This window comes from Dreissena polymorpha, chromosome 4 (assembly GCF_020536995.1).
Source record: "Dreissena polymorpha isolate Duluth1 chromosome 4, UMN_Dpol_1.0, whole genome shotgun sequence".
Lineage (NCBI taxonomy): Eukaryota > Metazoa > Mollusca > Bivalvia > Myida > Dreissenidae > Dreissena > Dreissena polymorpha.
Window position 1 is genome coordinate 69,063,984 of NC_068358.1, and position 25,900 is coordinate 69,089,883.

General features: G+C 35.9%; 1 protein-coding gene across 2 annotated transcripts in view; it reads left to right on the plus strand.

Moving 5' to 3' along the window:
* LOC127877744 (inositol polyphosphate-4-phosphatase type I A-like) overlaps window positions 1–25,053 on the plus strand; it is a 43,948-nt gene extending 18,895 nt beyond the window's left edge. The window contains exons 12-24 of one of the 2 annotated variants that reach the window (XM_052423937.1): window positions 1,493–1,628; window positions 6,412–6,519; window positions 6,747–7,027; window positions 10,250–10,477; window positions 10,688–10,885; window positions 11,701–11,769; window positions 13,328–13,569; window positions 14,968–15,003; window positions 16,196–16,336; window positions 18,224–18,330; window positions 20,622–20,719; window positions 23,166–23,320; window positions 23,713–25,053. In XM_052423937.1, the coding sequence (XP_052279897.1) occupies window positions 1,493–1,628; window positions 6,412–6,519; window positions 6,747–7,027; window positions 10,250–10,477; window positions 10,688–10,885; window positions 11,701–11,769; window positions 13,328–13,569; window positions 14,968–15,003; window positions 16,196–16,336; window positions 18,224–18,330; window positions 20,622–20,719; window positions 23,166–23,320; window positions 23,713–23,845 (1,932 nt within the window). In that variant the 3' untranslated portion in view covers window positions 23,846–25,053. Of the gene's footprint in view, window positions 1–1,492; window positions 1,629–3,648; window positions 3,752–6,411; window positions 6,520–6,746; window positions 7,028–10,249; window positions 10,478–10,687; window positions 10,886–11,700; window positions 11,770–13,327; window positions 13,570–14,967; window positions 15,004–16,195; window positions 16,337–18,223; window positions 18,331–20,621; window positions 20,720–23,165; window positions 23,321–23,712 lie in introns of both variants that reach the window. The other variant, XM_052423938.1, reaches the window with a different exon arrangement.
* Window positions 25,054–25,900: the final 847 nt, after the last annotated feature.

A 25,900-nucleotide genomic window follows, 5' to 3' on the forward strand; every position in this document is an offset into this window, starting at 1 on the left:
AAGACTTTACCGGTATTCTTATTGTGGGTATACATGCCATCAATAATGGGTGCCACATACATTGTATAGAGTTTGCCTTATCTGTGGGTACATGACCATTATTGATGTGGCTTCATTTAGAGTTTACCCTGTACATGGGTACACGTATGTTTGCTCAATTCTTATCATGGCAATAAGTTTCGAAAGTATTGAAGAATTTTCAAATAATATAGAAATAAATGTCAAACCCGCTGAGCAGGTGTCTCACATGAACGAACCATATCCCTAGGGTCAAGGTCATTCTTCTTGATGGTCAATACTCAAATTTAAGATTGAAACCCAATAATCCCGTCCATAACTAGGTGTTGTCTGGCATGGTAAAATAACTAGATCCCAAGGTCCAAGGTGAAGGTCAGACTGAGGTCAAAGGATAAATATAAAGCCGTACCAAACAGTATTTTTGTTAAGTTGAGCATAGTCAAACAGTTTTTTTTTTTGTCTGTAAGAACCAGATTCATATCTAATGTCAATAGCACATGTGAATGTCTTATGTGAAATATAAATTCTGAAGCCACCAAGTGCATAATTTTATCCAGTATTTTCAAATAATTTTGCAGAAATGTTGAGCGTAGTGAGACAGTGTGTTTGAAGCAAAATCTAATGACATCAAATTCCATGTATCTGTGTGTTGTATGAAATACTGTTGCCTTATAGATAGGGCTGCTAAGTCGAGGTCATCCATGTTAAATGGACACATTACTAGTTTTTATGCCATATGAGTACAAAGTTCTTATGGGTGAGCTTTTATGGCCTGTAACTGTCCGTTTTCTGTCAATTTCTTTATCAACAATTTACTTAAACAACCTCTTGGTGGATGAAAACCAGGTTTAGTTGATATGTTTGTGGGATGGTCCTTTTAAAACATATAAACATTTTTAAAACTTTGGTTGCTTTGGCAAACAAGAACTTTAAAAACAAAAATCTATAAATAAAAAATATTATTGTCTGAAACCTCTGCCTTGATTATATAATTATCGTATTGTATAAATTTACACAAATGTACCTTGATCTAAATTATTTAACTTGTTTGATGTTATCATGGGAGTAGAATGGTTTCCTTGTATGGCTATTTTGAGCACATAGAATTTCTATCTGAAATCACTGACTGAATGTCACAATACTTTGACACAATCATTGTTTGGTGACCCTCTCCAAGAGTTATTTAAGAACATTTCACTTGTTTAAGAAAAATTGCCACCACAAGGTGCGTAAGTTTTCCTTATCCTTTTACTGGGATTTCAAAATAAATTCACATCAATGTTTCTTTTGTGAACCTCTATTGATTGTTTTCAAATAGTTCTGTGATTAAAATTTAATACGACTTGTGGATGGGGAAGTTTTCTTAATATTACTTAATTGAAACTCAAAAGTCATTGTCTAAACCGCAGGCTTTTTGCATACATTTTCACAAAATTTTAATGTTGAAAATATAAGATGTTTCCACAATTTTCAGTTACCCAGACTGCTGGAGTCCTATGTCGCCTCAGACATTGCTCATCGTGCTGCCACCATATCTGCCTATACTGATTCAAGCAATGTTCTGACTTGTTACATAGATGCAGTCCTTCAGAAGGGTGCTAACTACAAATGTACATAACTAACACTTAATCTTTGTTGGTAAACGGCCTCACTAACAAACATATGCACAGTTTCAGTGTTATTTTTCATTTAAGTAAGGCATCTTCATTTTATTAGCGAGGCTGTTTTAGAAGAAAACCCGAGCTATTGTCATTGCCAGCTCGTCCAAGTGCTTCCACCTACAACTTTGAAACTTCATATGTAGATGCACCTTGATGAGTTCTACACGCCACACCCATTTTTGGGTCACTGGGTCAAAGGTCAAGGTCACTGTGACCTCTAATATCAAACTTTAGCATAGGCTCTAAAATCAAATTGCTTCCACCTACAACTTTGAAACTTCATATGTAGTTGCACCTTGATAAGTTCTACATGCCACACCCATTTTTGGGTCACTAGGTCAAAGGTCAAGGTCACTGGAACCTCTAATATAAAACTTTAACAAAAACCTTAACATTGCCTCTAAAATCAAAGTGCTTCCACCTACATCTTTGAAACTTCATATGAAGATGCACCTTGATGAGTTCTACACACCACACCCATTTTGGGTCACTAGGTCAAAGGTCAAGGTCACTGTGACCTCTAAAAAAAACATTCTGACAAGCTTTCGCAGCCGAGCGTGGCACCCGTTATGTGGTGCTCTTGTTATGTTTTGGCACTGCTGTGTCGCTTTTTGACCAAAGTTGTTGAATTAAAGCAATTATTATTCACCGTGGGGTCCACCTTGATACTGAAAACTCTGGTATGTGTAATTAGTGAAGCAATTTCTTAGACTGCAGTTAGCCATATATGTCATCCTGTTATGCCTGCAGCATGATTGGACTACAGTTAGCCTTATCTCTTACCCTTTCATGCCTGCAGCATGATTGGACTACAGTTAGCCTTATCTCTTACCCTTTCATGTCTGCAGCTTGATTGGACTGCAGTAAGCCATGTCTCCCACCCTGCTATGTCTGCAGCTAGATGGGATTTCTAGTAAAAATGTTACCTTGACATTGTAGAATCTTTGCTGACACTCCACATTAATAAAGAGAGCTGAGAGAGCTTCTGACAACAAATTGATATGTATGATGTTCAGCTGGGTTCTTTGTTATGTATAGTTTGGCACTTGGTGTGCACTGTGTTTTGCAGTTGTTTAATATTAGCATGCCATGTGTGGATGACTCACAGACATGCTTTAAATACTAGTACATGCTTAGCCTCTGGATTTACTTCAAATAATCACAAACCCATGGATGAGGGGGGGCATTTCCATTTATAACAGTGTTTTACGGGTATTATATTTATGCCCCACTTCGAAGAAGAGGGGGTATATTGTTTTGCACATGTCGGTCTGTCCGTCGGTCCGTCCACCAAATGGTTTCCGGATGATAACTCAAGAAGGCTTAGGCCTATGATCATGAAACTTCATAGGTACATTGATCATGACTGGCAGACCCCTATTGATTTTCAGGTCACTAGCTCAAAGGTCAAGGTCACAGTGACTCGAAACAGTAAAATGTTTTCTGGATGATATCTAAAGAACGCTTAGGCCTAGGATCATGAAACTTCATAGGTACATTGATCATGACTGGCAGATGACCCCTATTGATTATGTGGTCACTAGGTCAAAGATCAAGGTCACAGTGACCTGAAGCAGTAAAATGGTTTCTAACCTATTCACACAATGGCTGCCGCTACAACGGACAGCCCATTTTGAGGGGCATGCCTGTTTTACAAACAGCCCTTGTTTTTTTAAGAATGGTTCAAAAGTATATGTATAAAAATGTCATCTGAATTCATTGATATACAATATTGTCAAATGTTGTGAATGAACTTTCCATACAACCTGCATATTTGATATATTTCTGATTGTAACAGTTGCATAATTTAATTATGTCTTTATGGTAACTAGAGGGTCCAACCACTATATAATTTGGTATTTTGCATTTTATTTTATCATTAGGAAATGTTTTTCCAGGGAATGTCTTCCTAAGTGCATGAAACTTCTGGCCTAATTAGTATTTCATTTCTAAGCATTGTGAATTGTAGTTAACTGGGCAATGGAAAGCTGCATGTGCTGTTTACCAAGATATATGCATGTCAACTGTCACTACATATACTCAACAAATGAAGTACCTCCATTCTTATCAAGGTAATGTGCTTGTGATAAGCTGTATCTTGCTGGAAGTTTGTTGAATAGTTAAACATTTTATCTTTTGTAAATTAATTGGCAGCATTTATTACGTTTTATAGCTCATGCTGTTAACATTTTTATTACGGGCTACACATATCTTGTTCACTACATTTAGCACTTTCTCTTTATTATGCTTTCCCAAAATTTATTTTGGGGGTAGCATAAAGTTGCCGCTTTGTCTGTCCGTGCGTCCGTCCGTCCGTCCATCTGTCCGTCCGTGCACAATTTTTGTCCGGGCTATTTCTCAGCAACTAATGACCGGAATTCAATGAAACTTTATGGGAAGCTTCACTACCAAGAGGAGATATGCATATTATCAGCGGGTTTTGGTCGGATGATTTGTCACAGAGTTATTGCCCTTTGAAATTTTCCATTAACTACATATAGTGCAATTCTTGTCCGGGCTATTTCTCAGCAACTAATAACCGGAATTCAATGAAACTTTATGGGAAGCTTCTCGACCAAGAGGAGATGTGCATATTATAAGCGGGTTCTGGTCAGATGATTTTTAGCTCATCTATTTTTATTTTTTTTAAATTATGAGCTATTGTCATCACCTTGGCGTCGGCGTCCGGTTAAGTTTTGCGTTTAGGTACAATTTTCTCATAAAGTATCAATGCTATTGCATTCAAACTTGGTACACTTACTTACTATCATGAGGGGACTGGGCAGGCAAAGTTAGATAATTCTGGCTTGCATTTTGACAGAATTATGTGCCCTTTTTATACTTAGAAAATTGAAAATTTTGGTTAAGTTTTGTGTTGAGGTCCATTTTATTCCTTAAGTATCAAAGCTATTGCTTTCATACTTGCAACACTTACTAACTATCATAAGGGGACTGTGCAGGCAAAGTTATGTAACTCTGACTGGCATTTTGACAGAATTATGTGCCCTTTTTATACTTAGAAAATTGAAAATTTGGTTAAGTTTTGTGTTTAGGTCCACTTTTTCCCTAAAGTATCAAAGCCATTGCTTTCATACTTACAACACTTACTATTGTAAGGGGACTGTGCAGGCAATGTTATGTAACTCTGACTGGCATTTCGACAGAATTATGTGCCAGTTTTATACTTATAAAATTGAAATTGTGGTTAAGTTTTGTGTTTAGGTCCACTTTTTTCCTAAAGTATCAAAGCCATTGCTTTAATACTTGCAACACTTACTAGCTATCGTAAGGGGACTGTGCAGGCAAAGTTATGTAACTCTGACTGGCATTTTGATGGAATTATGGGCCCTTTATACTTGAAAATTTGTCAGTCCGAAAAAAACTTTAACATTGGCCATAACTTTTTCACTTTTTAAGATAGCAACTTGATATTTGGCATGCATGTGTATCTCATTGAGCTGCACATTTTGAGTGGTGAAAGGTCAAGGTCATCCTTCAAGGTCAAATGTCAAATGTATGGTGTCTCTCCGTCCGAAAACTTTAATATTGGCCATAACTTTTTCAATTTTGAAGATAGCAACTTAATATTTGGCATGCATGTGTATCTCATGGAGCTGAACATTTTGAGTGGTGAAATGTGAAGGTCATCCTTCAAGGTCAAATGTCAAAGATATGGCGTCTGTCCGTCTGAAAACTTTAACATTGGCCATAACTTTTTTAATATTGAAGATAGCAACTTGATATTTGGCATGCATGTGTATCTCATGAAGCTGCACATTTTGAGTGGTGGAAGTTCAAGGTCAAGGTCATCCTTAAAGGTAAAAAAAATAAATTCAAAGCGGCGGTCTCATGAAGCTGCGCATTTTGAGTGGTGGAAGGTCAAGGTCATCCTTCAAGGTCAAGGTCATCCTTCAAGGTCAAATGTCAAAAAACAAATAAAAAATTTCAAAGCGGCATTATCATGAAGCTGCACATTTTGAGTGGCGGAAGTTCAAGGTCAAGGTCATTCGGCATGGTCTTCCTTCAAGGTCAAAGGTCAAAAAAATAATAATTTCAAAGCAGTGTTATCATGAAGCTGCACATTTTAAGTGGTGGAAGTTCAAGGTCATCCGTCACGGTCATCCTTCAAGGTCAAAAAAATAATATTTCAAAGCGGCCTTCTCATAAAGCTGCACATATTGAGTGTTGGAAGTTCAAGGTCAAGGTCATCCTTCAAGGTCAAAGGTAAAAAATAAAATAAAATAATAATTTCAAAGTGGCGCAATATGCGGCATTGTGTTTCTGACAAACACATCTCTTTTTTTTTCAAACATGGTTAAAAAACACAAATTTTTATTTTTATAATTTTATTTTTGAAATACCATCCAACCATCCCAACTACTGTGCCCTCAAGACGTTTCCTTTTATCTGAATATATTGTGCAATATTGTGACCAAAAAAAACTTTGGGGAGCATCACCTGTCTCCGACGGTTTCTTGTTAAGTATTTGTTGTGGCAGTTAATGAATACAGGGGTAATAATTTACAAGATTGCGCCAAAAGGCTCTCCTTGCATTTGTAAGCTAATAAACATCAAGGAAATATTACGTACGCTAATTTTTTTATTTTACAAGCAATTTATATGTATTCTGAATACTTATTCAATACCCTTTTCAATTAAAAAATAATGCATTCACATTTTTTGCAAATGTCAAAAGTGTCTTGAATAAAAATACTACTGTGATCATTTTCAGGCTGCAGTTTTAAGCCAAGCAGTAAAAAGGCAGATAAAGAACTGGAATTTGTTCCTTTAAATCTTCATCTTCAAAGAATGACAGTCTTAAATGAGGCTACAGAATCATGTAAGTATATTGGATTCCTTCACCAATAATTTTTACTAGGAGTTTTTGCCATTATATTTTAGTGCATAAAGAGAAATTCCCCTTACTTAATTTGATTTTAGAAATGGTATCGACATCGCTAGACTCGAAAAAATCTCGGAAAATTGTTTTCTGGTTCATGTTTCCAAGTCACATCACAGAAAGTATTATATAAAAAATATAGAAATGATAGAACTGTTGCCTTCCAGGGGGAGCATATGACGTCATAACAGCTGGTGCTTTTGTCGCCCATTCACGCCGAGCTCGAAATCATGGAGGCCTGAAGTCAATGCTCCATAAGCTGCAAGAGAGTTACACCCCTGAGGGGACATTGAGCAAAGTCTCAAAAGTCAAGCGTGCCTGTGACCTGGTAAACTGTGTGCACCTTCTACAAGGGGAGATAAACACACTGTGTGATAGTGTCTGTCACGAAGCGCTACAGGGAGACGGCTCATCTCTACAGGCAGCCACACTTGAACTGGAGCAAAAGGTGGCTGTTTGTTGCTGTGTCACAGAAACCATGCTCTATATTTCAATGCCTATGTTGTTGGCTTCACTATTTACTGGATAGTCTAAAACACTCACCTATTTATTAGATTGATTTCATGTCTGTGTTGAATGCAGATGCAAAATTCTCACCTATTTGTTAGAATGATTTCATATCTCAGTGACATATGCAGATCCAAAATACGGACCTATTTTAAGATTTATTTCATATCTCTGTGTTGCACATGGATCCAACATACTCCCCTATCTTTTATATTGATTTCATACCTCTGTGTTAAATACATATCTAAAATAATCACCTTTTTGTTAGATTTATTTCATAACTGTTTCGAATACAGATCCAAAGTACTCAATTATTTGATTTCATTTCTCTGTGTTGAATACAGATCCAAAATATTCACCTTTTTTTAAGATTGATTTATTACATTTCTGTGTTGAAAACAGATGTCCAATACAGATGTGATGCTATGCAGATGTCCTCTTTGTCATAATGTGAAGTAATTGACCAAGGTGCCATAACTTGCACAAAGAGGAATTAATATTGTTTTTAAAAAATTATTGTAGACTTTGTTTCTTGTCAAATTGACTAATTGTTTCATATTTCACTGTTGATTTTAGCTCACCTGTGTATGGTGAGCTTTTGTGGTCCAACTGTATGCGTTGTGCATCATGCGTTGTCCACTTAAGCTCTGTACCATTTTAGAAACCACATTTGTATCTGATCTGGCTATAATTTTGTCAGAATATTTAGCCAGAGTTTTCATTAGGATGTTTTGTAGCAGGCTTTTGAGTTATTTGAGGAGGCCAACTTGTGCGAGCACCGAAGGTGCGAGTTGCTAGGGGGTCCGGGGGCATGCTCCCCTGAATTTTTGCCAAATCATGGCCTCTGAGCGATTTTCGGGACATAATGTACATGATTTTGCTCATTTAAAATAGAGGATATTTATGTGAATGGCAAAGAAAACATAAAGTACTCAGTTTACATCAACTCTGCAATTATCAAGATTTTAATAAAAACAGATATAAATGTATAAAAAAAAAACATTAAGAAAGTAACACCAATTCGACTTTTAATAATTAATTTTACAAATAAAACAGAGTTTGATGTAATTCTAATCTGATTCTGGGTCATATTCCTTTGATGCCAGGTTAAGTTTTGGTATGGCTATATCAACAGCTGTCTTAATCAGGCTCAACCCATCATTCCCCTCAGTAACATCGGTTTGGACCCCAGCATCCACAAGTGTAAGAACTGGTGCTGATGCTGAGGCCCTTGGCTGCTTCGGGGGAATTTTCCGCCTCTATTTTATGTCAAGCCACAGCTTGACTGCTGAAATAATCAATATGGAAATGTAGCATGTTTTTTTAGATTGAATTTTACTTTTGAACTTCAATTCAGATTAAATTTTACTTTTGAACTTTATTTGTTTTTAAAGAAGAGTATAAATGGCCCATTTACTATAAAAGACAATGTGCAAGACCATGGATGACATTAATATTTTGTCAGTAGCCCTCTGGAAAAGATGCATAAACATTGGGCATAGGTTCTCCTAGCATAGCAATTTTAAGAAAATTTGACAGTTTGGCAATGCAGATTTTCCCCCCCAAAAAAATCAAGCATAGGTTGCCCCAGCTTAGGCAATTGTAGGATTTAAATATGTCGCAGAGGAATCTTCTTTTGGTCAATATTTTCCAATACAAATTTGGACATAGCTAAACATTTCAGTGCCAATTCAATATAATTAGCAAACTCCAACCTTAATCATGACAATATCAGGAGAGTTTAGGGCTCGAGATTTTCATTTATCCTAATGAAAGACTCTTCTCATGTAAAATGTGGTTATAAATAAATCCACTTACCGTTCGGAGGTTAAAAACTCTGCGGAGAAACCAAACATCGGCATGATTGGAACCATCAACGAAATTTGTCGAAAATAAAACCGAAATGTAACAGGAAAGTGCATTCATCCGGAGGTGCCGGTAAATGATAAACGTTAACAAAACTGGAACAAAATAACTTCAACAGCGAACTATCGTTCTTACTCGAAACACAAAAGAAAAAGTCATTTTTTAATATTTTTTTAGACATGTTTACATTGTCAATTCGTGACCTTTAATCAAAGTCGTACACTCATGTTTCCCGCTTCGCGATTGGACAATTATACCAAAACGATCAATGAGAAAACAGTTAACATATATCGGTTACGGTTGTTTACTTCAATTTCAGACAGTTAGTTTATAAACGAATACTTAATATCTTGTCATCGTCGTGAGCATGATTTGCCGATTTTTTTTCCGAATTTGAGCCGGCCCAAATAACATTTGAGGTGGTCAAATCGGCCGCCTCCTAATGAAAACGCTGTTTAGCTGGACAATATCTTACCTGAGTTGAATCTAGGTCATGTGTGTCACCAGGTCAAATCTTTAAAAAAAATTATAGAGGCCACATTTATCACTCAGTCTTCATGAAACTTCATCAAAAAGTTAATCGTTTTCATGTCTGGGCCAAATTTTATTTTGGGTCATGTGTTAACAAAAACAAGGTCAGCACGTCAAATTGTTCAAAAACCTTCTTACTTCTCTAAAAGCCTCATTTGTGACTCAACCTCACTGACACTTGGTCAAAATGTTAACAATATCTAGACTGAGATTGAATCATCGGCACATGAGTCAAAACACAAAATCAATAGGTCAAATCTTAGGAAAAAAAACTTGTTACTGCTCTAAAGGCCTAAGTTATGATTCAATCTTGATGACACTTGATAAGAATGGTAATCATGACAATATATTGGCCAAGTTGGAGTCTTGATCACATGCATTTAAAAACTAGGTCAAATCCTACAAAAACAAATATTTAACAACAATAGAAGCCACATTTATGACTCAAAATTGATAAAACAATGTCAAAATTTGTGTGTTGTCAATCTCAAGGTCATGTTTATATATGGGTAAAAAAACTAAGTCATCAAGTCCTTTAAACATTGGTGTACCTTGAACCTGGTAGGGGTGCTTTAAAGCCTTATGGCTATCTTTTTTCAAATTTGTATTTGTGATTGTTTCAATCAGTTGATTGTCATTTTTCGGATTATCACCATCATTTTCTTCAGCATTGTCATCCCTTTCATCAATTACCTCATCCTGATCTCAAATGATTCTTTTAGCAGGAATAAGCATATACATTTACATGGGACAAATGCAATTGCAGGTAAAAGATCTTGTCCTTGATTGTCAAAGTCCCATACTGCAAGAGGTTGCGGCACAGCTCACTGAACTTCATGAAGACAGTGAGGCCCTAGCTGAGGAGCAGACCAAACAAAGGCAGGGCCAGGAGTCCCAAGTCAGCCCTGAATCGGGCACCGGATCAGCCCCCCAGGCAATGAACTGGAGGTGGACTGGAAGCTGCTTTATCAAGAGCCCCACCTCAGAGCCTTGGGTAAGGTGTTGTATTAATAACAAAAATGTTTTCATTTTGCTAAGATTGCACCTTTTTAGAACAGTTTTTTAAAGTGTGTACATATGAAAATTATAAAAACAGAGAAATTGATCAAGTGAAAAGTGTTGGTTTATCCTACGTGCATCAAGTGACTGATGTATTGTTATATGTGTTACTGAGGTTTTGCTCTGTGCGTATGTTTCCTGACAGGACATGACTCGGGTGAACACAGAGGCCTCACTCGTCTGTCTGACGTCCATGGTAGAGGATCTCGTGCTCAACAAGTCTGGGCCTCTCGACCAACCAAAATGGCTCGGAGAGATTAGCCCTGCAGTCATCAAGCTGAAAAGCTTTGTGGAGATTATCTGTTGCAAAGTGACATACTTCATGTCCTTCTTGGATCTCATTGTAAGTGTGTGACAGGAGGACATGCTTGTAAGTCCCCTACCAGTTGCTCTGGAAGAGACTATAGGTTTACCTTCCATCCATCATGTTTATTTTTCCATTTTTCTGTCTCTAAGTCTGTCCATCAGCAGAATTGGATCTAGTGATTTTATAAAAATGACTGAGAGACCTTGGATAAATGGTAAAGGAATGTTTAACAGGGGAATAGCAGTTATGACTTGCCAATATCCTTTGTTTCTTCTCGTTATGGTTTCCAAAATTTCACAAGTTTAAATGAAAGAGCACTAACTAATTTAATATTAACGTCATAACCAAAATGTACATGTTATTCAAGCAAACAGCATCTGTAAACTATAGCTGTATTGTGTGTAAATAGTTATTCTTTAATACATATAAATATTATTATATCCTGTTATTATGGCTTAAATAACATTTCAGTGTACAATGTGGAGAAAAACAGTCAGATTGCTATTAAAAGAATAGTCTCCCTACACTGTGATTATCTGTACACTAGCGTTTTCCGCATAATTGGGCCATCCGCACAGGCTAATCAGGGATGTCTCTTTCCATGTAAACTACATGTATTTGCTAAGAATAAACTTGGATTTTGCTAAGAATAGACTTCATTAAACGAAAAATTCCATAAAATCAGAAAGCATTGTCTCTGATTAGTCTGTGCAAAGGCGCATGCATTAAGCCCGATTGTCCAAGAGCTCTCATCATTTGTGAAGCATGTATTTTTTGTTGGCTAAACTTAACGTTCAATTTATCATGTTACTGAATGATCATTACACAAAATCGTCTCTTTAATTTTTCAGGAGCACAAAGATAATCTCAAGTTGTTTCACAGCATCAAAGTCAGGCGAGACATTGTTTTTTCACAAGCAGTAAGTTCAATTTTTCATTTTTGTAATGCTCAAATTTGATTTAAAATAAATATAACAAAAAAAACTTGTATTTTTCTTCAGATTCCCTTTTTGCTTTCATATAAACAACACTGTCATACGATGCCTATTTGCTTTTGCATAAAATACAAACAAAACGTTTTTAACTAGTCTTTGGGAACTAGTAAAAAAACTAAAAGCTTACAAAGGCATGACAATATGACAATAGGTATTGACATTAAGATGGTAGGTTGGTGTTGGGTATATGAGTATAGTTGAGTATTTTCTTTAAATACTGTTGTGTTACTTCTAAAAAAAATTAGTATGCTGTCCAACATGTTAAATGAAGTCATATGACATTTTCAAGATTCTCAGGAATCCTCTGCTATTGCATAAATGGACGGTTGAGGTCGTAAAACAAAAAAATAGCTGAATTATGGTGAATCCATCAAACTTAAAAGTAACTTAAATGTCTGCCTTCTTATTCATGTGTTTCCTAAATAAAATAAAACAACATAAATTAATTTAATATTTATGGTTCAAAATTCATTAACAACCTTTTGTGTTTAGTAATTTTGAAAAGTGTTTTCTGTATCCAATATGGGTAAAAACTCACAAAAAAGTACTAAATATAATGTCCCCTTCATTTATCAATGGTAAAATTATCTTTCATCTACAGTACTAAATTAACTTGAAATAATAATAACATTTTAGTTGCTTTATCAATATAAGATTGCTAGATTGTTTTGTCGTTTTGGTTTTCTCTGTATTTAACAGTATTTCGGTTACATAACGGCAGTTAGTTAACCTAATTACATATTTATCTAGGTAGGTTGGTTTACCTGTAATATGAATACTCATGTCAGATACAGATTATTGCCTTATTTGAGTCAATGTTAGGGAGACTGGTCTTAAAAGAATTCTCTTCTTGACCAAACCCCACACTTTTTGCGGGACTTGGAATCAATCCTTAGATCCTTGGATTTGTGGGTCATTGGGGATGGGGTGGAGATATATTTATAACACACATCACTTAATACAAAAATTAAATAACACACACAGTGTCATTTAAGATAAAGTCTGTGTTAACTGTGCAGACAAATGTGGGAAAATGCTTAACACGTATGCATTAATCCGTGGTTTTATTATATTATTTATTAAGTGTGATTAATAAACAGATAAATATTTTCAACTTCTAGTAAACTACCGTACACACCTATTTATCAATTTTATTACAAAATATCATGATGAGGTGACGTTTTGGCGTTCGGGTACAGTGACAAGATGCTTAGCCGTGCAGTGGATAAGGTTTTCAACAAGGCTATATGGTTGCAACAGTCTTTAATTTTGTTAAAATATGTAGGGTTGGCCTTTTTTAACCTGTACATTAGTAGGATACATATGTAGGTCATGGCTTTTGGCAATTATCATCTAGATTTTCATTGATCTTAAACTAGATTAAAACCCGTTGATATCATTTAGTGCATTTATAGTTTATAAACTTCAATGCATAATAATTCTAAATATAGTCCTACATCCTAATGCATAAATATATCCTCAGTTAACCAGTCTCGTAACTGGGTTGGTCCTACACCTGAATGCCCTGATAGACAACAAGCAAGTGCTGGAGCAGCTGGCAACTCTGGGGGTTGTCATGGAGATAGAAGGCCTTCTCAGTTGCCATGGAGATGAGATACCCATGCTAGAGGACATGCTTGTGGCTGTGGATGACCTGTCCACCGTCAGCTTTCAACTGGTTCTGGAATCAACACAGAGAAAATCTGTGCAACTGTCTACAAATAAGTTAGTCATCACTTTTTAGAGTAATAAAGTTACTGAGATTTATTGTAACAAGTACATTTCATACTTAAGATTAAAAAGGAGAATATGAGTCGCGTTTTGAGAAAACTGGGCATAATGCATGGGCTTAAAGTGTCGTCCCACATTAGCTTGTGCAGTCTGCACAGGCTAATCAGGGATGACACTTTCCTGTTTTATGACATTTTTCGTGTAAATGAAGTCTCTTCTTAGCAAAAGTCCAATTTAGGTGGAAAGTGTTGTCCTTAATTAGCCTGTGCGGACTGCACAAGCTAATCTGAGACGACACTTAACACACATGCATTATGTCCAGTTTTGTCAGAACGCGACTCGTATTATGGTATAGTTTGAAATCATTGTCATTCACCAAACATTAATGTTGGGAAATTTTGTCAGTAGACCGTTTGACAAATTTAAGTTAGTAACAAATGATCATTTTTAATCTTTACAAAAAAACTTTTACTGAATTACTGCAGGCATGAAAGACATTAATTTTCAAAGTAATCCACCCATAGGCCCTGCATATATTTTGCAATCTAGATACATTTGGATATTACTCAAACGAGAGTACATGTTCTGTTGTTAACCAGGTTTTCCAAAGGAAAAAACTGGTTATTAGATTTGTGATGTCGGCGGGAGGGCTGGTGGGCGGGCTGACGGGCGGAACAAGCTTGTCCGGGCCATAACTTTGTCGTTCATTGTCAGATTTTAAAATCATTTTGCACATTTGTTCACCATCATTAGACGGTTTGTCGCACGAAAGAATTACGTCAATATCTCCAATGTCAAGGTCACAATTTGAGTTTGAAGGTCAAAAATGGCCATAAATGAGCTTGTCCGGGCCATAACTTTGTCGTTCATTGTCAGATTTTAAAATCATTTGGCGCATTTGTTTACCATCATAAGAAGGTGTGTCACGTGAAAGAATTACGTCGATATCTCCAAGGTCAAGGTCACAATTTGAGTTTGAAGGTCAAAAATGGCCATAAATGAGCTTGTCGGGGCCATTACTATGTAATTCATTGTGACATTTTAAAACCATTTGGCACATTTGTTCACCATTATTGGACGGTGTGGTGCGCGAAAGAATTACGTCAATATCTCCAAGGTCAAGGTTGCCACAACTAAAAATAGATTGATTTTGAAACAACTATGTAACTATGAACAATCAGTAACAATGCACATTTTGATTTTGAGCTGTCTCTCTTTATCAGACTTTTTTTTCTAATTGAAATCAAGTTCAATTTTACACAAGGGGGTTAACAATACACATTTTGAATTGTCTCCCTTTATCAGACTTTTTCAACTGAAAACCTGGTTTTGTGACAATTTTGTCCCTTGTTGGTTATATTCTGATTTAAGAATTCATTTTGAATTCTTCAGCTTTACAAGAGCAAGCCTGTATCCAGACCTTAACAGGTAGGGCTCATTGTGTGTTTAGTTCTATTTGTTTAACTTTATTCCCTTTATGCTTTAGATAAACCTCACCATGTATAAAATGAACATATAATGATACACAATCTTAACTCTTTATATTATTATACTTCGTTTATTCGCACTTATAAGAGTCCTTTTATTTGTTTAAATGTTTTCATGAAGTTAGTTTTGACTGCCAATGCCATGTAAACCAGGTTTTCAACATGGCATAGGGGCTGGTTGGCATGGTCTTTAACCAGGTGTTTCCAGTTAATAACTTGTTTTTATTACCCATTTTGATGAAACTTTCACTACAGCAAGCCTGCTCGGAGACCCATGTAGGGATTTCATTTGAGGCCAATCAGGTTAAAGTGCAGTCACAATAACTATGGATAGTATAAATTGTGCCCCCTACACTTAATTTTTATAAGGTTTTAGCATTTAAATTGTGTTTGTTGGTAGCTTGCATGCTGTCATAACTTGGGTTTTTATTTTTAGCAAGTTTGTTCAATGTCACTGTTACTTTAAAAAAAATCACTCAATGCCTTAAGTTTGGGTGCAGGTATTTTCTGAACTTCTGTGTGTAGGTAGCTTACATACTGGCATGTCTTGTGATTGCATTTGAGGTCAGAGTCAATGTCACATTTATGAAAAATGCTAAGACAGTTTCTGCTCAATAACTTGCAATGGTATATATATTGTACAGAATGTATGCGTGTAATGTGCATGCAGATATAGTTTAGGATTGCACAGTTTATTATTAACTCACCTTAGAAAAAGTGCCCATGGTGAGTTTTTATATTACATTTCGTCCATTGTCAAGGTTTACCTTGTGAATACTCTAGGGGCTACATTTATTGGCCAATCTTCATGTAACTCTAGCAGAACATTTGTCACAATTATATCTTGGCCAAGTTTTATACTGGGTCACATGGGGTCAAAAACTTGGTCTTTAGGTCAAATTTAAGAAAAAGTTTGTAAACATGCTAAAAATAATATTTTTGGCAGTCAACCTGAAACTTTCTCAGAACATTTGTTGTAGTATCTCAGCTGAGGTTAAGATTGTTCCAGTCTGTTGAAAAACATTGGCTCCATGTTAATTGTTTTAATTTATGTCTAATTGTCCTCTCTGATGTTTTCATAAGATATTACATTTTTATTTCACACAGATGTGTCTAATTTGTTCCTCTTGCAGACATCATGTATGCGTGACAATACCATTGCCGCAAGCTAGCTTTGAGAAGCTGCCCGACAAGTTACAAAAGGGTGATCGGGTCAGTGTGGTTCCTATCTTCTTCAATATTGGCATCAATGAGCTGGCAACCCTAGCTGAGAAGTAAGTCACATTGTATGATATTTAGATGCTGTGTTTAGATCCAAGGTTTAAGTAGTATGGTATTTAGATGTCGTTTGTAGATCCAAAGGTTTAAGTAGTATGATATATAGATGCTGTGTTTAGATCCAAGGTTTAAGTAGTGTGATATATAGATGATGTGTTTATATCCAAGGTTTAAGTAGTGTGATATATAGATGCTGTGTGTAGATCCAAGGCTAAAATAGTATGATATATAGATGGTATGTTTAGGTCCAAGGTTAAAGTAGTATGATATATAGATGCAGTGTGTAGATCCAAGGTTTAAGTAGTGTGATATATAGATGCAATGTGTAGATCCAAGGTTTAAGTAGTGTGATATATAGATGCAGTGTGTAGATCCAAGGTTTAAGTATCATGATATATAGATGCATTGTGAAGATCCAAGGTTTAAGTAGTGTGATATAGAGATGCAGTGTGTAGATCGAAGGTTAAAGTAGTATGATATATAGATGCATTGTGTAGATCCAAGGTTTAAGTAGTATGATATATAGGTCAGTGTGTAGATCCAATGTTTAAGTAGTATGATATATAGATGCAGTGTGTAGATCCAAGGTTTAAGATGTGTGATATATATATGCATTGTGTAGATCCAAGGTTAACATAGTGTGATATATAGATGCTGTGTGTAGATCCAAGGTTTAAGTATTATGTTATAAAGATGCATTGTGTAGGTCCAAGGTTAAAGTAGTATGATATATAGATGCAGTGTGTAGATCCAAGGTTTAAGATGTGTGATATATAGGTCAGTGTGTAGATCCAATGTTTAAGTAGTATGATATATAGATGCAGTGTGTAGATCCAAGGTTTAAGTAGTGTGATATATAGATGCATTGTGTAAATCCAAGGTTAAAGTAGTATGATATATTGATGCATTGTGTAGATCCAAGGTTTAAGTATTATGTTATATAGATGCATTGTGTAGGTCCAAGGTTAAAGTAGTATGATATATAGATGCAGTGTGTAGATCCAATGTTTAAGTAGTGTGATATAGAGATGGAGTGTGTAGGTCCAAGGTTAAAGTAGTATGATATATAGATGCATTGTGTAGATCCAAGGTTTAAGTAGTATGATATATAAGTCAATGTGTAGATACAAGGTTTAAGTGCATAATATGGTACACATGCATGCCAAGCATTAGATTTCTTTTGAAGAAGTTTGGGTCCTGTTTACTGTAGCTATAAGCGGAATTGCATTTCTGGGCCAGTCAGATGATGGTCACTGTAACTTCAGATGCAAACACTGTTTTCTCTTCAAAAACTTGAGTTTAGATGGAGTAATTGTGATAAAATTATGTATGTGGGAAGCTTAACTGAGAACTCACTATATTTGCATTATTATTTTAATTAAACCTGGTTAATTTTTTTCAAATTGATGGAAGACCTGGTTAAATGGTATGGCAATGTTTGTTGTTGTAACCTTTCAAGTCTATGCCATCATTTTTGAAAATAATAACACTCTACAGATCAATGTAGTAACCCTGACCTTAAAACAGGCTTATTTTGTTACAAGTTGGCCACTTGTGCATTCATCATGCTTCAAATAAGTCGTGTTCTAGGAACACTGGGCTAAATGCATGTGTGGTACCAGTAAGTGTTATCTCAGATTAGCCTGTTCAGTCCGCTGAGGCTAGATTTTTTTAATACTAAAAATTCCATAAATGTGGAAGGTGTTGTCCCTGATTAGCCTGTGGGGACGGCTAATCAGGCAAGACACTTTAAGCACATGCATTAACAACAGTTTTCCTACAGCAAAACTCATATTAACACATTCAGCAGCAGAGGGAATTCTTCATCACTATTAGGACAAATTCTAGTTAATGACTAATTTTTATGATTGATTGACTATCAGGTTTGGCAGTACCAGCCTCCAGGACAAGCTCAATGAGGAGAGTCTGGGACGCATGTTTAGATATGTCAAGGAATATGAGAACCTGTACATGCATCCTCAAGCTGGAGGTATGGAGGCAAAAACATTTATTTAAAAACAACAACATGCCACTTAAACAGCTAAAAGAATTAAATTCTATTTTGCATGAATTTTTTCTTGGATGGTTTTCTACCACAATACTGTCTAGCCATTACAAGAAGTGTGACACTATTGTTTCGTGGATTTTTAGGTCAGAATTGACAACAAATGTCCAACAAATAATTAGTTTGATGGCAGTAAGACATAATTATTAAGGTACAATTAACCACGTTGCAATTTACCCTAATCTTTAGAGTAAATCAAATATTTGATCTGAATTTTAACTGTGAATGACATTCACACTCAACAGTTACTAGTAAATGTTTTTGGATTAAATGTTTGTTCTCATAAATCAAAACAATGTACATGAGGTGCATGTGATTTGTTAATTGAACTTTATTACAAACAGGTCTGTAAATCAGCTACATCCTAGGGTCACTTTTTAGATTTATTCAAATGAAAGGAGAAATGAAATAGAATGATAAATTATTATATCTATCAGTTTTTGAAATGCCTTAGCCCATGGACTGCTGGGAATTTGTTTAAGGTTTAGTACATTTCTAAGCATCACTGCTCATACCCAATCATTTAGTGTGTACATTAGTCATGTTTTTGCTAAACTAAGGATATATTCCATGATTCATAAAAAACTGTCAGGCTTGCCAACGTGTCAGTTTGTGAAGATTTATTGATCAATGAATACATGTATTGTACAGAAAAACAAGCTCTCAAAGTAAAACAAATGGACAAAGGCATAAGAAATTCGTTTAAACTCTTGTAAAGTGTCTGTATCAAAATGGAAGGTACATAATTAAGTTTTGATGAGCGATAAGCTTGTCCATTTTGCCACTGATAGGTGACTGCAACGTTTGTTCTAAGGTTATGAACAATTAATAGAGTGGATACTTATGCTTTTGGATATCACAATGCTACATGTACATCATTGACCAGTTTACCATCTGTAATAATATACAATTATTGTTAAATTTGGTATTTATTTTATAAAGTTGGCTGTCAATGAAAAAAATTCATGTACAAGTTAGTGATTAGTTTTAGGTAACAAAGTTTGAAAGGTTAGCTATTGCCAGCAGATGTTGTGCAGCATGTTGTGTTGGTCTTCAAATTTTAGCTTGTTATCATTTTAGAGGCCACACTTTTCATCCAATATTGATAAAACTTGGTTAAAATGTTGATCTGGACAATATCTAGTTCAAATGTGGGTCACATGCAACCAATAATTAGGGCACTAGGTCAAATCTTACAAACACCTTGTGAATACTCAATAGACCACATTTATGACTTAATCTTGATGAAACTTTGCCAGAATGTTGATCTGTACAATATCTAGGCCCGTATTCACCAACCGATTCTTAGACTTAAGAATAAAGAATAGACTTAGAACCAAGAAAAATGTGTTCAGTGTTTGAATATATACAGGCCTCCACTGGTGATTATGTCATTAACAAAATGTTCTATATGAAGAATAATATAGATAGAGATGTTTACTGCAGAGTTTGACTAAAAATTAGAGAAATTCTTGAATATTCTAATTTAAAGAATTTATTTTATTCTTAGACTTAAGTCTAAGAATTGTTTGGTGAATACGGGCCCTAGGCCGAGTTTCAATCTTGGTCACATGGGTCCAAAAACTAGGTCCCTACATCAAATCTTGAAAACCTTGTTGCCACTCAACACGCCATTTTTATGACTGGATGTTGATGAAATCTACAAAACGATATCTAGGCCAAGTTTAAATCTGAGTGATATGCGTTCGAGAAGTAGGTCATCCAGTAAAATCTAATGAGGTTTTTAATTGTTGCCCCACTAGAAGCGGTGATGACTCAATCATAGTTCAAATGTTTATCTTGACAATATGAAGGCTTGATCACCAGGTCTAGACTTCAGCAATTGGTCTCCCTGAAATGATTAAGTGCTAAGGGGCTGTCATGATCTTTTTTGTTTTTTTTTGTCAAAATAATAATGAAGTCTGGGTCATACTTAATGTATGAATGGCACATGGTGAATAATCAGTGCTCATTGCAATGGTTTTAGCTTGACTATTCAACCAATAGTTAACTTTTAACCCAGCTTCAGCTTAATGTTTCACAGTTTTCATGCAACAACTCCATACCTTTGTGGCTGCTACAGCTATGTAGTTGAAACATTACGAGTCATTAATATGCTGTTAGTCTCTATACTATAGACATCTAAACATGGTGTTTTATACCATTAAACTTATTTTGTCTCTTCGCTCTGTAGACAGATTCCTAAACTCTTGCAGGGGGAGTTGGCTCTATTCCATCTCTGATGCAGCAACTGCACAACAATGTGTACACAAAGAAGAGTAAAAATGTAGAGATACTTCATCTTGGAGCTGAGGTAATTGTTATGCCCCAACAGGGAGGCATAGTTATAATTGTCGCATCAATTGTCCTTGTGTTTGTCAGTCTGTCTGGCTTTTTGCGCAGAGCATAACGCAGGAAGCACTGAAGGGATGCAAAGGAAATTTAACAGCTTTAAGAGGAAGTGCAGATTACAAGAAGCATAAATATCTTGTCACAATTTACAGAGTTATTGCCCTGAAATCAATTATTTTATTTATGGTGAACATAACTCTCTTGGTATTGAAGGTATTTAAATAAACTTTGTTGCATTCAAAACTCCATCAATATTGGAGATAATCAAACTTCTATAATATGATAGACGGATTTAAGAAAAAAAAATGTCATAGTTAAATTAATGATAGTAACAATCTGCAGTATGTACAGAGAAATTGCCCTCTTCGACAAAGTTTTATGTGCAGAGTATTAAAAGGAAAAAAAGGAAACTCCATATATTGATAGAGGAAATTGACATGAAAAGCAGGGTATCCAACCATAACTTTTGCTGAGGTATTTGTGGCTGTTGTTGTATGTTTATTGTTTGTGCATACAACATAATCGCCTATTGTTATACCCCCATTACCATTGGTAATGGGGGCTATATAGGAGTCACTTGGTCGGTCTGTCTGTCTGTCCCAAAATTTCATCCGATCTTCACCAAACTTGGTCAGAAGTTGTATCAAGATGATGTCTAGGTCAAGTTTGAATATGTGTCATGCCAGGTAAAGAACTAGGTCATGGGGTCACTTAGTGTGTTTTAAACTGAAAGTTTGTCCGGACCATAACTATGTAATTTATCGTTAGATTTTAAAATAACTTGGTACATTTGTTCACCATTATGGGACAGTGTGTCATGTGAAAAAAGTACGTTGATATCTCAAAGGTCAAGGTCACACTTGGAGTTCAAAGGTCAAATGCTTGTCCGGGCCATAACTTTGTCATTTATTGAGAGATATTAAAATCATTTTGCAAATTTGTTCACCATCATTGGACAGTGTGTCGCGCGAAAGAATTACATCGATATCTCCAAGTTCAAGGTCACACTTTGAGTTCAACGATCATAAATGAGCTTGTCTGGACCATAACTATGCCATTCATTGTAAGATTTTTGAATCATTTGGCACATTTGTTCACCATCATTGGATGGTTTGTTGCGCGAAAGAATTACGTCGATAGCCCCAAGGTCAAGGTCACACTTAAAGTTCAAAGGTAAAAAATGGCCATAAATGAGCTTATCCGGGCCATAACTATGTTGTTCATTGTGAGAATTTAAAATCATTTGGCACCATTGTTCACCATCATTGGACTGTGTTGTGCGAAAGAATTACGTCGATATCTCAAAAGTCAAGGTCACACTTTGAGTTCAAAGGTCAAAAATGGCCATAAATGAGCTTGTCCAGGCCATAACTATGTCGTTCATTGTGAGATTTAAAAATCATTTGGCACATATGTTCACCATCATTGGACGGTGTGTTGCACGAAAGAATTACGTCGATATCTCCAAGGTCAAGGTCACACTTTGAGTTCAAAGTTAAAAAATGGCCATAAATGAGCTTGTCTGGGCCATAACTATGTAGTTTAATGTGAGATTTTAAAATCATTTGGCTCTTTTGTTTACCATCATTGGACGGCGTGTCGCGCAAAAAAATTACGTTGATATCTCCAAAGTCAAGGTCACACTTTTAGTTCAAAGGTCAAAAATGGCAATAAATGATCTTGTCTGGGCCATAACTATGTCATTCATTGTGAGATTTAAAAATGACTCTGTACATTAATTTTGTTCACAGTCATTGGACGGCGTGTCATGTGAAAGAATTCAAGAGTTCAAAGGTCAAAATGGCTATAAATGATATAATTCTTAAAAATCGCCATAAATTAGATTCTCTTGTTTTGTGAGGACAGCATGAAAAATAGTCTGTGTCAATGCGTCATGTGGGGGTATACGTCACGTCTGTGACAAGGCTCTAGTTTTTTTCTTGGGCACAGCATAACTTGAAAATATTAGATTGATGAATATGGAACTTAATATATTGATAAATGGTTTGGAGCGGATATGCAGATGAAAAAACTATAACTTTTTCAGATGAAAATACTATAACTTTTTCCTTAGTATAAACATAGTTATTGCCTTTTGTTAATTTTTTTGTGCACTCAATAATCATATTACACTAAAATATATTGAGATTGTTGGTAAGTGCACAGTGCAAGAACTATAACTCCCTTTAGTGGTTTGAAAGTTGTTTCCCTTGGTATTTTTCTTGTTTCTTTACTTATTGTTAATGTAGTTTCTATCAGATGAAGCATTATGTCCAGAGTCATTTTGCAGAGGCATCTGTTTTCTATGGACGCATTTATACTCTTCATATGATCTCGACAAAAAATGTTTGAACAATTTTATTCGTCATAATAAATCATGTTCTGGTTCTACATGATGCTTCCTACAGTTATGCAGAAAACTGCACGGCTTCCGCGTGACCAGCTGTAAGAGTGCCAAGGACCGCACAGCAATGGCTGTGACCTTGGAGCAGGCGCAAATCCTGCAGCGGGAACACAACCTGGCCTCACATGTCTTCATGCAGTGCCTGGACTGCTTCAGAAGGTATGCCTGATCATGTGGCTTACAGTATTTCCAAGAAATCTTAAGATATTTTTGGGAATGCCAACAGTATACATAAATATTTTTAGTGAATTATCGCAACTTTCGTACAACATTTAAATAAATCACTGATACTTGTATATTCTTCAACTCACATAAAAAATTAATTGACGCTGTTTGTACTTCTGTGTGTATACTTTATTTCCCTAGTCATTTCTTTAAATATTGGTTCATGGCGAATAAACTGGTACTTATTATCATAGTAATTATAATAATTTGATATTTTTAATATCATAACAATTTGTTTGTTACTATTGTTGATATGACAATTTGGATAAATAATTCAGAGTAATTGTTTAATGTGACATAACAAGGAATTAACGTTTGCTTTACAGCGAGGGTGTAAGAAGGGAAAATGCTTTCAAGAACATTGGTCAGCGCAAGTATGCATTCAACAGTTTACAGCTGCTATCATTCCCAAAGCAGTACAGACCTCCCAATGGCACATATGGCAATGTGCAGAACTAATAGGGCAGTGTGGGTGTCCAAGTTTGTGAGGTCCTTCTGATCCTGAGGCTGCATTATATGAGGGCCCAGAGTGTCCCCAGCACTCCTACCTAATCAATATACTATACTCACGAAAGTTGGGATGAATTTGGAATCATCCCTGCAATTTCAAGCTGTCTATGTTTTTTACTGCAAAATATTCAGTAAACCAGAGAACATGGCGAGGAAGCCAACTGTCCGGTATGGCGACCATAAAGCAAGCTCACATGTGCTAGGATTTGGGATTAAACTCAGGTCACATAGGTGAGAAGTGTGTACCAACCAGTGTCCTAACCAGTACCAACCAGTGCCCTAACCAGTACCAACCAGTGTCCTAACCAGACATTCTTCTGAAGGAAGAAGTCAGCATTCCAGTTTCTGAAATAGAAATTGTTGATGCAAAATATTTGCATTGGTCATATTGTGTAAGTTTAACTGAAATATTTAGTTTGGAATAAGCCTGTATTTGAAATAGCAGGAAGTTTGAAAACGGTTTGAATATAAAAAAATTATACATACATGTATGACATATTATTCAGAATACAGAAGTTGTACTGGTTATGGAAAGAATATCTCCTATTGTCCTCAATGTTTTGTGTCCACATAGTGCTTCGTGATTCAAGATAATCAAATGGGCTAACACTTGATAATAAACACGAGAATAACATCTTATAAGCAAATTGTGATGAATCAGATCAGAAGTACGCGAATCAAATATGAAAATTAAGTCTCGTTGCCGTCGCGTAGTTAAGTAAAATGTTTTTTAATGAGCTGCTAAATATTTCGTCACTCCACCGCCACGTTTACATATTACAACAAGCACAAATATGGTGGCTTCTTGCTATCAGATAGCAAGGTACTTTGTGTAAATTATGTATTTGATTCCGCAATAAATGTTTAAAATCCGTATACACCTGTACATTCTTAATATTCGGATCGGTGCAACTTGCTTGGTTGATGAAACTTTGTTAAATTCGATGACAAAAATCAGTCATAAAGACATTCCGGTATCTAACAAAATTACTAAGGTCTAATAACTTGGAGCCAGCACGAATCTTTTTTTAACCTTCTGAAAATTAATACAATACATTCGCTTTTTTTAATTTTGAGATACGCTGGATTTTTCCGCGCTACGCTCTTGTCTTGTATTTTATAAAGAGCACAACATCAATAAATGTTTTCAGATGCTACGCAGACTCGATGATCTTAACATTTCACATCGCATCGTAATCTCGCGATGTTCGCGCTTTGGCGTTGTAATTTGTCAACATCGCATCATTATTTCGCACTTTCATCTTTGTAGTACATGGGCGAGCATGCGAAAACGCGATACGAGGGCATGAACGCACGATGCGTGATCGCGATATCACGATGCGATATTGCGGAAAAAAAATTCAAAGCGCTGAAGGCAATGTAGGTGTTCGCTGTTGTAAAATGTCGTCCTTGATTAGCATGTGCGAATTGCACAGGCTAATCAGTATGCAAAGGCTAATCTTATTTGACATGCATTAGGCCCCGTTTTCCCTGCGTTTTCCCTGAAAGCAACCAATATGTACAGATTTCAATGATAAACACTAGGCTGGTCAATCACCTCTTACAAGCTGTTAAACACTATTACTCATATAAACATTCTGCAGTGTACCAGTGGTGAATTATAAACAGGCAAATGAGGTGGTTGTCTTTCCTAGCAGACGCTCTATATAGCATTTGTCGTCTGCTGCAACAGGCAGTAGTTGTCTTTCCATACCGTACCTAAGGCTTCAAGCACATACGGATTTGCAAAATATGGTCTGTAACATTAGTGTGAGCTAACGCTCACACTAAAAACGATACCATAACCCGAAACAACTTTGCGTGGTTGAGAAATGAACTAGATGCAAGAGATGTACGCCACAATAATGACTTGTCAGCGCATCCGGAGAAAGGCTTGCAAAATTAAGCTCGCGATCATGTAATCTCGATATTTATCTAGGCGGAGACATGGGACGAGATGACGATGCCAAAATTTTTGATATCGCGTTCTCGCGTCCTTGAATA